Source organism: Ursus maritimus, unplaced genomic scaffold (genome assembly GCF_017311325.1).
Source record: "Ursus maritimus isolate PB19 unplaced genomic scaffold, ASM1731132v1 scaffold_20, whole genome shotgun sequence".
Lineage (NCBI taxonomy): Eukaryota > Metazoa > Chordata > Mammalia > Carnivora > Ursidae > Ursus > Ursus maritimus.
This window is the reverse complement of record NW_024424453.1, coordinates 32,729,553-32,744,365: the sequence shown is the minus strand read 5'-3', so window position 1 is coordinate 32,744,365 and position 14,813 is coordinate 32,729,553. Positions and strand designations below refer to the sequence as shown.

Here is a 14,813-nt window from a genome sequence, read left to right as displayed (position 1 = left end):
GTGCTATTACTGTTAGTTTTGTTTGCAGATAATGTGACTTTTCTGAAGTAATAGATATCAGGCAGACCTGCTTTTATTCAGTGTTACGTTTATGATAAAATATTATTTGTGCATTAATACTCATATTAGTCCTTTCCGCATCTTTCAGAGTAAATGAGGAACCTTGCAGGATCCCAGAGAAAGCAGGACCCTTGCCCAGATCCCATTCCTTGCGGTTCTTCTCTTTTCTGTAGTCCAGCCTGTGGGGATTCAAAGTCTTTCACAGCTGCATTATACAGGGACCACGGGGGTAAAGCCTGTTTGTTTTCCTGTTGCTTTTAAGATTAATGGTGAACTCCTTGGGTTGCGCAGTCACCGACGGTTTATCTACCAGAGAGCCGGCTCTGACTGTAAACAGCGAGACAGGATGTGGCAAGATCTCTCTAGAATAAACAGCAGTACTGGATAGTTAGATGCCACAGTGACTCGCACGCACTTGGCAGTGCGCAGCTCCCGAAGAGAGTGTGTGGTTAGGGTATCATTCTTACCGTCCCCCCTCCCCCATCATTTCCGGAATGTTCCTGGTGATACCAAACCCTTATCAACAGAAGTGGTGAATGTCTGTTGGTGAAAGAGGAAGACAAAATCAGAAGAAAAGGCAGTGACTCTTCTGTGAGTTCATTCTTCTGCTTCTCTCTACTTCCTACTTCAGAACTCCCCTGATAGGCTATATAGTTAGGTGCTTTATTTAATGATTTGCTAGGATTAGTTTACTTGGATTTTTTCCCCCCCCCCCCCAAGCATTTCTTAAGCTTCACTATTAGGGGAAGTTTTTTACTCCAGCAGCTTCATTTTTTTTTTTTTTGGTAGATTTGATTTATTTTGCAAGGGGAAGGAGTCATAAAATGATCGGAAATCTTTTCCCCATTGTTCTGAGAGCATCTTTGGGAAGCAGCCTTTACTCCCTTCCCCACTGCACCCCAACTACCACCAATTGCAGAGACGGAAAATACCTTAACTCTCTCTTCCATCCGTCCACTCCCTCTACAAAACCTTAGCTCGGCTCATGACTGCTCTCCTAAAACATTCTTTGCCTCTTCTGTCGTACGCAATGCCACTTGCTTCATCTTCCTAAAGTCTGTATTTAAATGTCTTATCTAAGACCATCCATGCCTCCCCTTTCCCTCAGAATGAAGTCCAGTCCCATCCTGTAGCGACACACCTCATCCTCTCTTTCCCAGCATGGTTCTTGCTTCTCTGCTGCCCACTGCAGACGCGTCACGCGTCCCTCCGAACAGCCGATTCTTCTAGATGTTCGCCAGGCTCCTGTTTAGGAGTGGATTGTGATAGGCGGCCCTCACCTTTTACCAAACCGACCTATTTATTATTTCCATCCTGTAACTCATGCTTTTTTCCATCTATATCCTTACTAATTTCTCTTCTCGGTGCCTGGAATATCCTTTTATCCATTGTCCCATGGCTAATTTCCATACAGCTTTGGGCTCAGCTGACACACTTCTTGCCTTTTAAAATATTTCCTAATCACTGACGCTGAAAGTAACTGAGCTCCCGTGTGACACTTCTGTTTTTATACGGTTTGCATATAGTAGATAGCAGTATCGGATAGTTAGATGCCCATAGACTGTAAGTTTCTTGAAGGCAGGATCTAACTCAGTGCTTTCCATGTGGTCAGTGGTCAAGAAGGTGATGAACAGGTGAATGAATACACAGATCTTTTTATTGTCATTAGTTTTACATTAGTTAATGAAACTAGAAAAAGCCTTTTTTTCTTTCCTTGACAAATCTTCAGATCTGTAGTTTATTTCCTTCTCTACTACTACTTTAAAAAAAAAAGCGCCATTCTGATTATTCTGCTTGAACTTGGTATTGCCTTGGGAGAAATCTCTTAAAAATCCTTCCTGTTTCCCAGACATAGGGAATTTGTTTCTGTCAACTGACATTCAGTATTTTTTTTTCCTGGTTGGAGAAATGCCTAGTAATCTAAGTTGGAGTTTACCACCATTTCTTTCTGATTATTCCTAAGTGAAGCAAAAATAGTTCTATTGATGAACTGCACATCCTCTCCTTTCTTTTTTACAACTCAAGTTCAAACTGGGCCTGGTGTCCTGGGAAAGAAGAGATGTTGTTTAAACTCATGGTCTTTGAAGTTATCTAAGGGTTTTATGAGTTGAAGTGAGATCTGTTACATGTTTATTATTTAAAAGTAGTGTATATGGTAGTATTTATTCACATGTTTATTTTTTAAAAGCATGGTTTATAATAGTTTTTCGACAGACATTTGTTTTTTAGTAGACTGATTTCAGATCTGATCATGAAACCAAAAGGGGTATTTAATTCACTACTGGGTATTTAGTCAGTATAATCTGAGGATTAACTCTTTTGCCTGTGTTAATTTTGAATATTTAAAGTACTCATAGACAGTCCAGTCTTTGCTTGCAGACATGTTCTTTCGATGGCTTAGCAAAGGGTCATGTCCCAGCCAGTGAGGAGCTGGCAAGGGCTGTGTAAATGCACTGGCCATGATCATAGGTTAGCTGGAAGCACCGAGGGGAAGCATCTGCTTAGTCATTATAAGGAATGAGTTATCTCGACTGAGTTTATGGGTTGGTTTTTCTGATTATGATACAGTTAGATAATCTGCTCGCTCTTATCTCTTCCCTGGCATCCAGCCTTCTGTGACTCACATGGGAGCTTTGTGTGCATTACTGAGAGGCCAGAGACTGGTGGCCGGGAGGTCAAATTCAATCCCAAGATGTTGGCCAATGTAATAGAAAACATTATCCGGAGCCACAATTTGACAGTTATGGCTGACATAAAGACACAATTTAATGACTTTTAAAAAACTACAAGTTTTGGCAACCCTGGCCTGGAATCCCTAGCCATGGTTGGGATGTAAACTGCCAAGGTTACCATTATTTCCACTCTTCCCACTGTCTCCCCAACACCATAGTGACATGGCGCCTACCATTTAACGTCACTCCTGCACTGTGACTTTTCTCATGGCGGAGACAGGTTTTCTCCAACCACACTGCTCTCAGAAATGGCATTGTGAGAGGGTGTCTGATAGGATTCTGTGTTCGAACAAAATGCAGAGAGAGCCTATTTCTCTGTGGACATGAAGACCATTCTTATATCTCTTATATGAGAACAGAGTGTCTAGATTATGTATTTTTGGTAAAAAAAAAAAATCCTCTTCCACTCAGTGCCTGTGGGTCTTTGAGTTTGCATCCCTGTTGTGACCATCTGACCCTCTGGCTGCCTGGGGAGTGACGGCACAGCCCTTGGGCAGATGTGATTGTTGTAATGAGCGCAGCTCCGATTTGCACAGTTTTTATGACAGTTGATGTTTGTGTGTGAGTAATGAGGTCAGCGCGACACAGAATAGGTGGTCTTTTCTTATGGCCTTAAACAACTCCGACATCTGTGGCCAGTTGTGCTGATATCTGAGGTACTTCACCATAGGGGGTATTTGCTCTCCTGCCCTACAATTAGGAGAGGTTTGTGCACAAATGCTCAGTGTCTAAATCTGCTTTTATGTGTTCGTTGTACAAGCATTATTTTTAATAGGCTCCACACCCAGCTCCGAGCCCAAAGCAGGGCTTGAAATCACAACAGTGAGATCAAGACCTGAGCTGAGATCCAGAGTCAGATGCTCAACCGAATGAGGCACCCAGGCGCCCCTACCAGTGTGTATTTAAAATTTTTCTGTTCAGTTTTGGCCCACATCCCATTTGTAAGGTGTCAAATAAGTGAGAGCTGTTTGGGATGATGACAAAGTTCTGGAAATGGATAGTGGTGATGGTTTTCCGGCCTTGTGAATGTGCTTAATGGCATTGAATGTATACTTAAAAATGGTTAAAATGGTAAATGTTCTTTTACATACTTTTTAATCACAACAAAAAAGTAAAAAGAACTGAGAGGAGCAAGAAGTTGAATATACTTTTGAGTTTTTCTCACCAAAAGAGGCATAGAGAAAGGTCCTCCTTCTTATATTTCCTTAATCTCTGGTCTTTTTTTTTTTTTTCTTTTGAAGGTTTGTTTTCTTCTGAGGGTATAAGAGTCTACATTATTGGTCTCTACAAGTCATTCTTTCTGTGTTTTCTCTTTCCATGGGCATGTTCAGTTCCTGGCCAGGGAAAATCTCCAGGACAGCAGCAGATACAACACACCCTGCCTGGGCTGTGGTTCTTCACTCCAACCACACATTAGAATCACCTGGGAGTTTCCAAAGCCTCTTTGCCCAGACATACCTAAAACCCGTCAATCAGAATCTAGGAGTGCTCCCCAAGTGCTTCCAAAGGTGAATGCAGCCAGGGCTGAGGATGCCTGCCCTGTGGGAGAAACCCTATCTGATTCACAGAGCCCAAGGCTTCTTGTTGGATTGTTCCAGTGCCTGAAGTTGGGACACATCAAAGGCCCTTTTCCTTTTGTCCTCCAGATCCAGTTATTTTAGATATTTCCCTGATGTGATTTGAGGGGTCTCTGATAGGAGAAGTATAGTCAGGCAGGGGTGTAGGGGTAGTTTAGTCTAGAGACACTACCTGAGAGAATAAATATTACAGAGTCAAAACAGGAAATACATATACCCAAAAATATAGAATGCCTTTCTTTCTTTTCTAAAAATAAATTTTATTTTGGAATAATATTAGATTTAATATAAAAGTTACAAAGAAAGTACAGAGAATTCCCTTATGTCTTTCATTGAGTTTCCCCAAGCCTTACATTACCATGGTACCTTTGTCAAAACTAAGAAATTGACACTGACTGGTACATTGCTTTTAACTAAATTGTGGATTTTATTTGGATTGCATCAGTTTTTCTATTAATGTCCTCTTTTAGTTATGGGACCCAGTCCAGGGTACCACACTACATTTATTTGTCATGTTGTGATGGCTTTTTAAAATTTAACTGGGCTGTGAAGTCTTAGCTGCTTCTCCAGCATCTGAAACAGTCAGGATGCCATATTTATGTGCCTTGTTACCACTGTGTTGTGACACTAAGAATTTGAATTTGTTTTGTCTTATGTATTCTTGGCTTTCAGCACATCACATCTCTGCTCAGTAATATCCTTTTTATTCCTCTTCCTTTCAGAAAATCCCATTGGAGTGGAAATAAACCCCCCTCAACTGTCCAATGCTGTGTACAAGTGGGGGCCTCAAGATGTGAGAATGGGTTAGAGTTTTTTTCAGTTAATTTTCCCCCAGGTGGTTTTTGAGAAATGACCTAGCAGCATGAAGGTGTTTTTATTTTTTCAAGGAACCAAGCTGTTCGGGACCCAAATCAGTGGATTATTTGGTAATCAACCCATTTTAATCATAATATAAACAGATTTCTTTGTACTTGTTTCCATAGGATGGACTAAATCCACTTTCTCTTTGGGGATTTTAAGGCTACTGGTAAATTGAAGAGAAGATTATGAGTCTGTTAATTGAAGAAGTTGACAGGGTGGCTCATACCTTGCCCCTTGACATGCTTCCTATGTTTTACTTTCAGGACAGACAGCATGTTCTCTTGGTTTTCTTCCTTCCTCTATGGTTTCTCTTTCTTCTCCTTTGGGCTTTCTTCTCTTTTCTCCCAACGTCTTCATGGTGGAGGGTCCCAAGGGTCAGTCTTTGACTATTCTCTCTCTACATTAATTGAAATCTCATCCAGTCTTGTGCTTTAAATACCATCGGAAAGCTGATGACTCAAATTTATATCTCCAGCCCCTCTCCTGAAATCCAGATGGGAATATGTATTAAATTGTCTACCAGACATCTCTACTTAGATGTCTGCTGAGTAAGTCAAATTCAGCATATCTAACTGAATTATTGACCTTCCCCCAAAACTATGCTGCCCACAAGCTTCCCCATCATAGTTGTGGCAACTTCATCCAGTCTCCCAGTTGCTGGAACTAAAATTCTCAGCCATCCTCATCGGCTTTCTTCCTTCTACACCCCACGAGAAAGTCTTAAAGGTTCCACCTTGAAAATATATCCAGAATCCAGCCTTTGTGACTGCTGCTACACTGCTAAAAACCTACGTTAAGCCACCATCATCTCCCTGCTGGACCACTGAGTTAGTCCCTTAGCTGCCTCCTACAGCCAGAGGGAGCCTTGTAAAATAACCCAGATCATGTTACCTCTCTATTCAACACTCTCCAAGGGCTTCCCCTGTCTTTCTGTGTAAAAACTACTATTTTTGCTATGGCCTGTAAAGTCTACTTTACCTTGCTCCCCATTGACTCTCTGGCCTTGTCTTCTCTTCCTCCTATGCCCTTATTCACCGAGCTCCACCCACAGGGCCTCTTTGTATTATCTTGCCTCAGGGCCTTTGCACTGGCTGTTCCCTTTGCCTGGATGCTTTCATCCTGGATATCAGCATGGCCAACTCCCTCACTTCCCATTGATCTTTTTTTTTTTTTTAAGATTTTATTTATTTATGTGACAGAGAGACAGTCAGTGAGAGAGGGAACACAGCAGGGAAGTGGGAAAGGAAGAAGCAGGTTCATAGCGGAGGAACCCGATGTGGGACTCGATCCCGGTACGCCGGGATCACGCCCTGAGCCGAAGGCAGATGCTTTAACGACTGCGCTACCCAGGCGCCCCTAATCTTTATTCTAAATGTCACCTTCTCAGTGAGGCCACCCAAACCACCCTCATTAAAACTGCAGCTTCTAGGGGCACCTGGGTGTCTCAGTTTTTGGGCAGCTGAATCTTGATTTTGGCTCAGGTCATAATCTCAGGGTCCTGGGATTGAGCCCTGCATCAAGCTCTGCATTAGGCTCCATGCTCAGCAGGGAGTCTGTTTGAGGATTCTCTTTCCCTCTCCCACTGCCTCTCCCCCTGCTCCTGCGTGCTCTCTCCCTCTCTCTCTAAAACAAATAAATAAATCTTTAAAAACAAGAACAACAAAACTGCAACCTCCCTCACACACTCCTGATTCTCTTCACCTTACTCTGTTTCTTTTTTCTTCTATACTTATCCCCGCCAAACATACTATTATATGCTCATATATATTTATTGTTTTTTGCCTGTCCCCCTCCACTAGATTGTAAGCTCCATGAGGGCAGAGATTTTTGTCTCTCTGTCTATTGATATATGCTAAAGAATAGTGCCTGGCGCATAGTAGTAGTTGTGGTCAGTATTCATCGAATGAATAATTATGAACTGTGAAGAGTGTGTGGAAAGTAAAGAATGCAATTATAGATGATAGTCACTAGTCAGCAGTGGCTAATGTTTGCTGAGCCCAGACCTCCTGCCATGCCCTGTGCTAAGAACTTTACATGCTTTTGTCTTATTTAGTCCTTACAGTGATACTAAGTAACAGCTACTCATAATATTCCCAATTAACAATGAAAGAAACTGAGACACAGAAAGTTTAAATAAATCGTCCAAAGTCACCTAGAGGTGGTTTAAATTGTCCAGAGTGAACTAGAGGTGTGTCATTGACCTCTAGTTCTCTCTGACCCACCTCTAGTTTGCTTTAGCACCTGTAGCCTGTAACCGATAAATCTGGGGGACATTATGGAATAGGTCATGGAGGGAGGTGGTGAAGCATATTTCATCGTTAGCAGTGCTCTTCTCGGAGTGCTCACATTTAATCTCAGAGTATTTGGTGTTAATTTCCAGATGAGGGAGGCTTTAAGTCGTTAATCCTACATCTCCAGAAATGCATTCTATGTTCCTCCTTTTTCTTACTGTTTAAACCCTGATCTCTCTGTCCTTTCCAGAAGTGGAAGCCATCACAACTTCAGTCCAGGGGAAGTTTGGTGGTTTCTCATTTCCCTTTCCACAATAACGCAAGGACATGGCCTTCGGGGAAACATAAGTGGTGTTTCCCCTCCCTCATAGGAGGGTGGCAAATCCCTCCTCAGCTGAGAGTTTCATGTTAATGCTTCTTCCTTAGGAACTTGATTGACTATAGAGTAGCTATTTCCTCCTGATGTGATCCCTTGGAGGGCCACACCCTGACCTCTGGAGCCGCTTCTCTCTCCCAGGGTGGTCCTTGCCCTCAGAGACATGGAACACTCATCACCTGTCAGTGACTCCTCTCAGGCTGCTCTCAGGTATTCTGAATGGATCTTGTGGGCCTGGGCCTGGACTTGGTTACCAGTGGGAAAGCATGAAGCTGTCATGTCTTCCTAGTCAGCAACTGTATAATTTTTCTGTATTCTGTAATAAATTGCCACAAATTTAGTGGCTCAAAACAGCATGCATTTATTATCCCAGAGTTTCTGTAGTTTATCTGGGTTCTTTGCATCAGGTCTCATCAGGCTGCACTATAGGCGTTGGCTTGGGCTGTGGTCTCAACAGAGGCTCAACTGGGGAAAGATCTGTTTCCACTGCTCCCTTAGGTTCTCTGCAGAATTCATCTCTTTGCAGTCACAGAATTGAAATCCCTGTTTCTTGCCAACTGTTGGCCAGGGACTGCCCACAGTTCCTTGCCACATGGCCCTTTCAAAACATGGCAGCTTACTTCTTCAAAGCCAGAAAGAGGAGTATATAGCTCCAGTCTGCTAAAATGGAGCCTTACAGCATAGCGTAATCACAGGAGTGACACCCTATCCTCTTTGCCATATTCTTATGGTTGGAAGCAAAGTTCAGGTCCTACCCTCACTCAAGGGGAGGGTTTTACGACAGCATGAACACCAGCAGGTAGAGAAGATTGGGAGAAAGTGGTCACCTTAGGGTGTGTTCACCACAGCAACCATATTTATTGTGGTTAAATTGTGAAGACAATTCCTAAAGACAGGTCCCCCTGCCTATTAGTTGCTCATCTATTAGTTGCTCATCTATTCCCTCAGTCACCGTTGGATTTTCTTTGCCAAAACTATAGGTGAAGATGTGATTTTTCAAGTTTCATCTAGAAAATTTGTAATAATACCCATTTTTGTAGGTATTTTGTGCTCCTTTCAGTTCAGATGTGACAGCAAATTATTTGATGAAATGAACCAGAGCTGCCTTCCTTCCTATAGCACTTCTTGTTCTAGAACCAAAGATGGTAGTTACTAAAGGTAACTACCTTTAGTACAGGTAGATCCTGTACTAAAGATTATTCCTTATGAACCTGGGTTGTAAGTTGCTTAAAGACAAACTCCATTCATTTTATGATTGTTTTACTGAGTGGATATGGTGTCGACTTATTGAAAATGATTACTGTTTTTCAACCTACTCATTTAAAATCTCAGTGGGTGTTTATAAATAACCTTGCACGGTCTGACATTTGTCTTCATGTGACAGAGCAGCTGGGATTTCACATCTTAGAATGCTTTCCTCCCATGCCTGTCTTCGTTGAGACCCCACAAATACCCATGACAGTATGTCATGACCAAGTCTTCTCTTTGAAACGTCTGAAATCTTCTGCTTTAGTTCCTCTTAATATGTCTTTTGTTTGGGGTGTGGTAGAGGTTGAGAATGTGGGGAAAAAACGAGAACACGCCGTCTAGTCTCTGACAAAGTTTTTTTTTTTTTAAAGATTTTATTTATTTATTCGATAGAGATAGAGACAGCCAGCTAGAGAGGGAACACAAGCAGGGGGAGTGGGAGAGGAAGAAGCAGGCTCATAGCAGAGGAGCCTGATGTGGGGCTCGATCCCATAACGCCGGGATCACGCCCTGAGCTGAAGGCAGACGCTTAACCGCTGTGCCACCCAGGCGCCCCTCTGACAAAGTTTTAATGCAAAAAGGCTGGGGCACAGAACTGATTTCTTCTTTTGGAGTTGGTTTATTCAAGTTTGACCAGTTTGTAATCCATTTATTCTTTTACATTTCAAAAGTATTTGCCTCAATCCCTACTCCTGAAAGGATGTGTTAGAAGGAAAAATAAAATCAAGATATGCTATTGATGTTTGCTTATCCAATCACAATTGGGCACCTGGGAAAAGCCAAATTCTCTTTAAAATTTTTTCACTTTTGAATTTCATGTAAATCATACCCAGATGGTTAATGGTAGCGTAAATTGTTTTTAATGATATATAAGAATCTTAGAAATTCATTTTTAAAGTAAAGGAAATATTCATATTCACAACCACTTATTTGGTAGGATATGTGTGTATTAGGAGTTTGGTGTGAAAGTGCCCACTTTAAGAATTTTCTGGCCACACCTGCTCTTATAGGAGCTGGCATGGGCCCCTCTTTGGTCGAGCTCCTCATTAATTGGGCTGAGAGAGCCCTTGGCCAGTGGGGAGGGGCTGTGCTTATGCTGAAAACCCTAGACAGAGCCCAGGGCCCTGGTCCCTCAGTCCTGATCCCCATGACTGGCTACCCAGGGAGAGTGTACATGCTTTGCTGACCCTTAGAGGCAATCCATCTCCTCTTGCCTTATGCCTGGCTTGGTGGTCCCAGGAATCACCTTCCATTTCTGATAATCATATGGCTTTCAGGAGTTCCTTAGGCCCACGTACGGGTCATAGAGGAGCCTCTCAAAGGAATGGCATGAAGTGGTGGGAGTTCCTTCTGGTGATCACTTGCTGCTGGCTCTCCTGAATGCACATAGTGTCGCATCATATACACATCTACGTGGTGCGAAAGAGGGAAGTGGCCACGCCACCCGTGTGGGGGGACGGCCAGGCCACGCTGGCCACCTCTGCGCCGACCAGGACCCTGCAGTTACTTGCCACAAACAACCTTTATACCCACTCTTTCCCCAGAACTTTAGTTGCCTTCTTTTCTTTCTTTAGTGAGTCTTTAATTTGATAGATTTTACCAGATTGCCTTCTGTAAGGGTTGACCCTTTTAAAAGACTTTTATAATTTTCTAAATACTATTAGAATATATTCTTTTTAGGGGTGCTTGGGTGGCGCAGTCGTTAAGTGTCTGTCTTCGGCTCAGGGCGTGATCCCAGCGTTCTGGGATTGAGCCCCACATCAGGCTCCTCCACTAGGAGCCTGCTTCTTCCTCTCCCACTCCCCCTGCTTGTGTTCCCTCTCTCGCTGGCTGTCTTCTGTCAAATAAAATTTTTAAAAAAATCTTTAAAAAAAAAAAGAATATATTCTTTTTAGAAAAAGTGAAAAAAAATTAGGGATATAGCTTAAGTCACTTTCAGTTATCACTACCACCCCTAGATCTAGTTTCCATGCAGACCCTCTCCATCCTCCAGAGGTAAATGCTGTTAGTGGTTTGGTGTGCCTCTTTGTTTAGGCCTTGGCAGATATAAACCCATGAGAGATAAACTCCATGAGAATATGTGTGTGTGTTGTTTAATGCATAAGCTATATTGTCCTAAATTTCTAGAATGGTGTGTTTTCCTTGATACTATGTCTTGGAGGTCTTTCCATGATGTGTATAATTTAATATATAATTTGAGTTTTACTATAAATTATTTTTCAGCAGTGCTTTTTTGACATTTACTTTTAGGAAAGAATTTGGGGTTTCATTAAATACCCAACAATTCATATACATATAGCGCAAAATCTTAATCTTTGTGTGTTTTCTTCCTCTCTTCAGATCTCAGAAAAGTGATCTTCACAACGAACGCTACATCTTGGAATTAGATTGCTGTTCCTCCTTAGACCACCTGACAGGCCAAAAACTCATCCCAGAGTTCATTAAGAAGGTGAGTCCTGTGGTCAGGAGACAATTGACCAGGTCTGCAGTGTGAACTGGCGGGGGCTGGCTTAGGGCGCTTCGGCCACACTCCACACGCTGGGACAGGAGCCAGTGCCTCCTTGGACCTGGGTCTTTGAGCAGACCCGCAGGGGTGCAACCCCCACCCCGTACACACATTGCTCAGGCTGAAGATGACTCAGAACAAGAGTTCTGCCTGAGTCCAGAGTCAGGCAGGACCTTGGACCTTGTCTTTTAAGGCTGGAGTGGGATTAATAGCTGACAGGCCTGTGGGCCCACTGCTCGGACTCCCTTCAAACCTTCGAGGTGGTGTGACCCCCCGCCTAGCCCAGATCCCACCTTCCACTTGTCCTGTGGGTCTTCATTACCATGAGCCACCTTTCTTTCTAGTGTGAGAACACCGCAGAGTCCTGTGGCCACTGGCATGCAGTTATACCAGAGAAAATGGCCTAGTTGCAGGAGAATCATTCTCTGCCCAGAAATGTGTCTGGTTTTGAACTTCTCTTCATGCTCTGTGAGGTTTCCTGCCTCATTGCAGGGTTCACTTGAGTTTCAGTATGACATATACTGCAGACGGAATGTCCTTGCCCAAACTGGGGCTAAGTTCATTCCTTAATGCTTACCTTGTTCTCTCTCACCCGGTCTTCCACGATAATTGACAGTTCCCTATCCTGTGGAGGTGATGATGGTTTGTTTGAGATTCAATCTGTCCATTAGTGAAATCATTAATAAACAGTGTTGGCCATCAACTTTGGGCCAGAAATAGTCCTTGCCTGCTGGCGCTTGGACACAGAGAAGGAAACGGCTGAGGTCCCTGCCATCAGGTCCTCACACCTGGAAGGCAGACCCTGGAGGAGTGTGATGAGCATTACCAGCAGGGGGCAGCAGGGCGGAGGGGCCAGCAGACACCGCGTGGTCTGGCTATCAGCGAGGTCCCTCGCACCAAGAGAGAAAGGATGAGGAGTAACCTAGTGATGGGGCTGCACAGAGAAGGTTGGGGAGCCTTCCAAACAGAGGGAGCAGCACGTGTGAGGGCCTGGTGCAGGAGCAAGGGAGGGGAGAAAAAAGATCAGAGAAGCTTTGGGAGAGAAAGGGAGTGCAAGGGGTGAGGGGAGGCCAGAACTCCGCTGTAAATGCAGAGGATTTTTGCAGAAGAGTGAAATAATTAGATTGTCTCTATAAACACCCAGTGACTCTTTTGTTGTTGTTCCCTTCTTGTCTTCCTCCCTTCAATGTTGATTGTTGTTCAGGCTCAAAACCGCCCTAGGAATAACCCCTCGTGTATGGGGGTGGGAGGTGCTAAGACCTGGAACCTGGGAGTCAGATGACCTTGTAGGTCAACATTTCTGATCATTTTACTAGGGCGATGGAGACTCTTTCTGCTCTAGTGGAATTCAGATCATTACTTAAGAAATGGGGAAAAGGCATTTTTTGTTCACACATGCATAAGCCTGACAAATAAGTATTTGTATAAGTCATGTAGATGTCTATATAAATGGGGCCCTCTTTTCTGGATTGATGCAGATAAAATGTTCTAATAAACTTGGGTAGTGATATGTTAGGGGTGGAGCTTACCCCACGATCTGAGTCCTGGAAAAAGTCGTTTTAGAAATAGGCTTGTGGGCGCCTGGGTGGCGCAGTCGTTAAAGCGTCTGCTTTCAGCTCAGGGCGTGATCCTGGCGTACCGGGATCGAGTCCCACATCAGGCTCCTCTGCTGTGAGCCTGCTTCTTCCTCTCCCACTCCCCCTGCTGTGTTCCCTCTCTCGCTGGCTGTCTCTCTGTCACATAAATAAATAAAATCTTTAAAAAAAAAAAAAAAGAAATAGGCTTGTAATCAAGACTCGGATGCTTGGAATATTTGAGGGGTAGGTGGGTAAGATGAATGCATGAGGCTCTGTCCATACTGTCACATATGCTCTTTTAAAAACATATGATTTGGGGGGTGCCTGGATGGCTCAGTCAGTTGAGCAGCTGACTCTTGATTTTGGCTCAGATCATGATCTCATGGATTGTAGGGTTGGGCCCTGTGTCGGGCTCTGCACTCAGCAGGGAGCCTGCTTGAGATTCTCGACCCCTCCCCCTCCCCCTACACATGTGTATTCTCTCTCTCTCTCTGTGTCGCTCTCTGTCTCATAAATAAATGAATAAATCTTTATTTCTTTTTAAAGATTTTATTTATTTATTCGACAGAGATAGAGACAGCCAGCGAGAGAGGGAGCACAAGCAGGGGGAGTGGGAGAGGAAGAAGCAGGCTCATAGCGGAGGAGCCTGATGTGGGGCTCGATCCCATAACGCCGAGATCACGCCCTGAGCTGAAGGCAGACGCCTAACCGCTGTGCCACCCAGGTGCCCCAATGAATAAATCTTTAAAAAACAAACAAAAACGCATATGATATGGTACTTTTGTCTTAACCAAACCAGATCATTGCATGACTGGCCCGTTACACTGTGCGCATACCAGGTCTTAAGGAGAAAGCAGCCTGATTAGTGGGCACTCAGATACTGGTGTGTGTAGTGTCTGTAGTGCAGGTAGACATCTGTGTGTGTGTGTACACTCATGTGTGCACATCAGTATCTGATAGTTCATTTAATAATTAGCTCATTCTATGCTTGTATAGGAATTATGTTTTTAACACTTCAAAAATTATATACTTTAAAAAGCCCATGGTGCCAGCTGCCCCTGCAATAATGCTGGTTTTCAAACAAGCATTGGGTCCCGACAGACTAGACACCTTGCACACTAGGAGATTCCTAACCCAGAGTTTGTCTCCTTATGTGTATCCCAGCATCTCTCACCACCGTTCCTCTCAATAGAGAGGTGGTTCATAGTCACAGTCAGCAGGTGCCGGTAAAGTTTCCTGCCAACGACTCAGGGGGTGTTGAGATCGTCTTGCCATTTGTCCCTCACTGTCCAGTGTGGCCGAGGGCAGGGCCTGGAAGCATCCAGTGTTTCCGGCCATTGGTGCAGGGTGTGGCTTTAGTTTCTCAGCCAGTGGCTGTGACAACCAGGAGAAGAGGGACAAAAGGATGGGTCTGGACCTCCTTCCCTCTGCTCTTCTTTACTGTTGTTGGACACGATTTCTGGAGAAGACACCACTTCTGTGACCAAAAGAGCGGAGGGAACCGAATGCCCCCTGTAGGATCAACAGCTATTCTAGCTGATGGCAGAATTTTACACACATATAAATTTTTCTGTCATCACACAGGTAGAAGACCCTGGGAGCTTCCTGGGAAGAAATATACTAAAAACCATTTGTGTCTTTTCCG

At 43.8% G+C, this 14,813-nt stretch overlaps 1 protein-coding gene across 2 annotated transcripts in view; it reads left to right on the top strand.

The window, feature by feature from the left end:
• RFTN1 (raftlin, lipid raft linker 1) overlaps nucleotides 1–14,813 on the top strand; it is a 192,714-nt gene that overhangs the window by 94,463 nt on the left and 83,438 nt on the right. For both annotated transcript variants that reach the window (XM_040636843.1, XM_040636842.1), the window contains exon 4: nucleotides 11,426–11,534. In XM_040636843.1, the coding sequence (XP_040492777.1) occupies nucleotides 11,426–11,534 (109 nt within the window). The remainder of the gene's footprint in view (nucleotides 1–11,425; nucleotides 11,535–14,813) is intronic.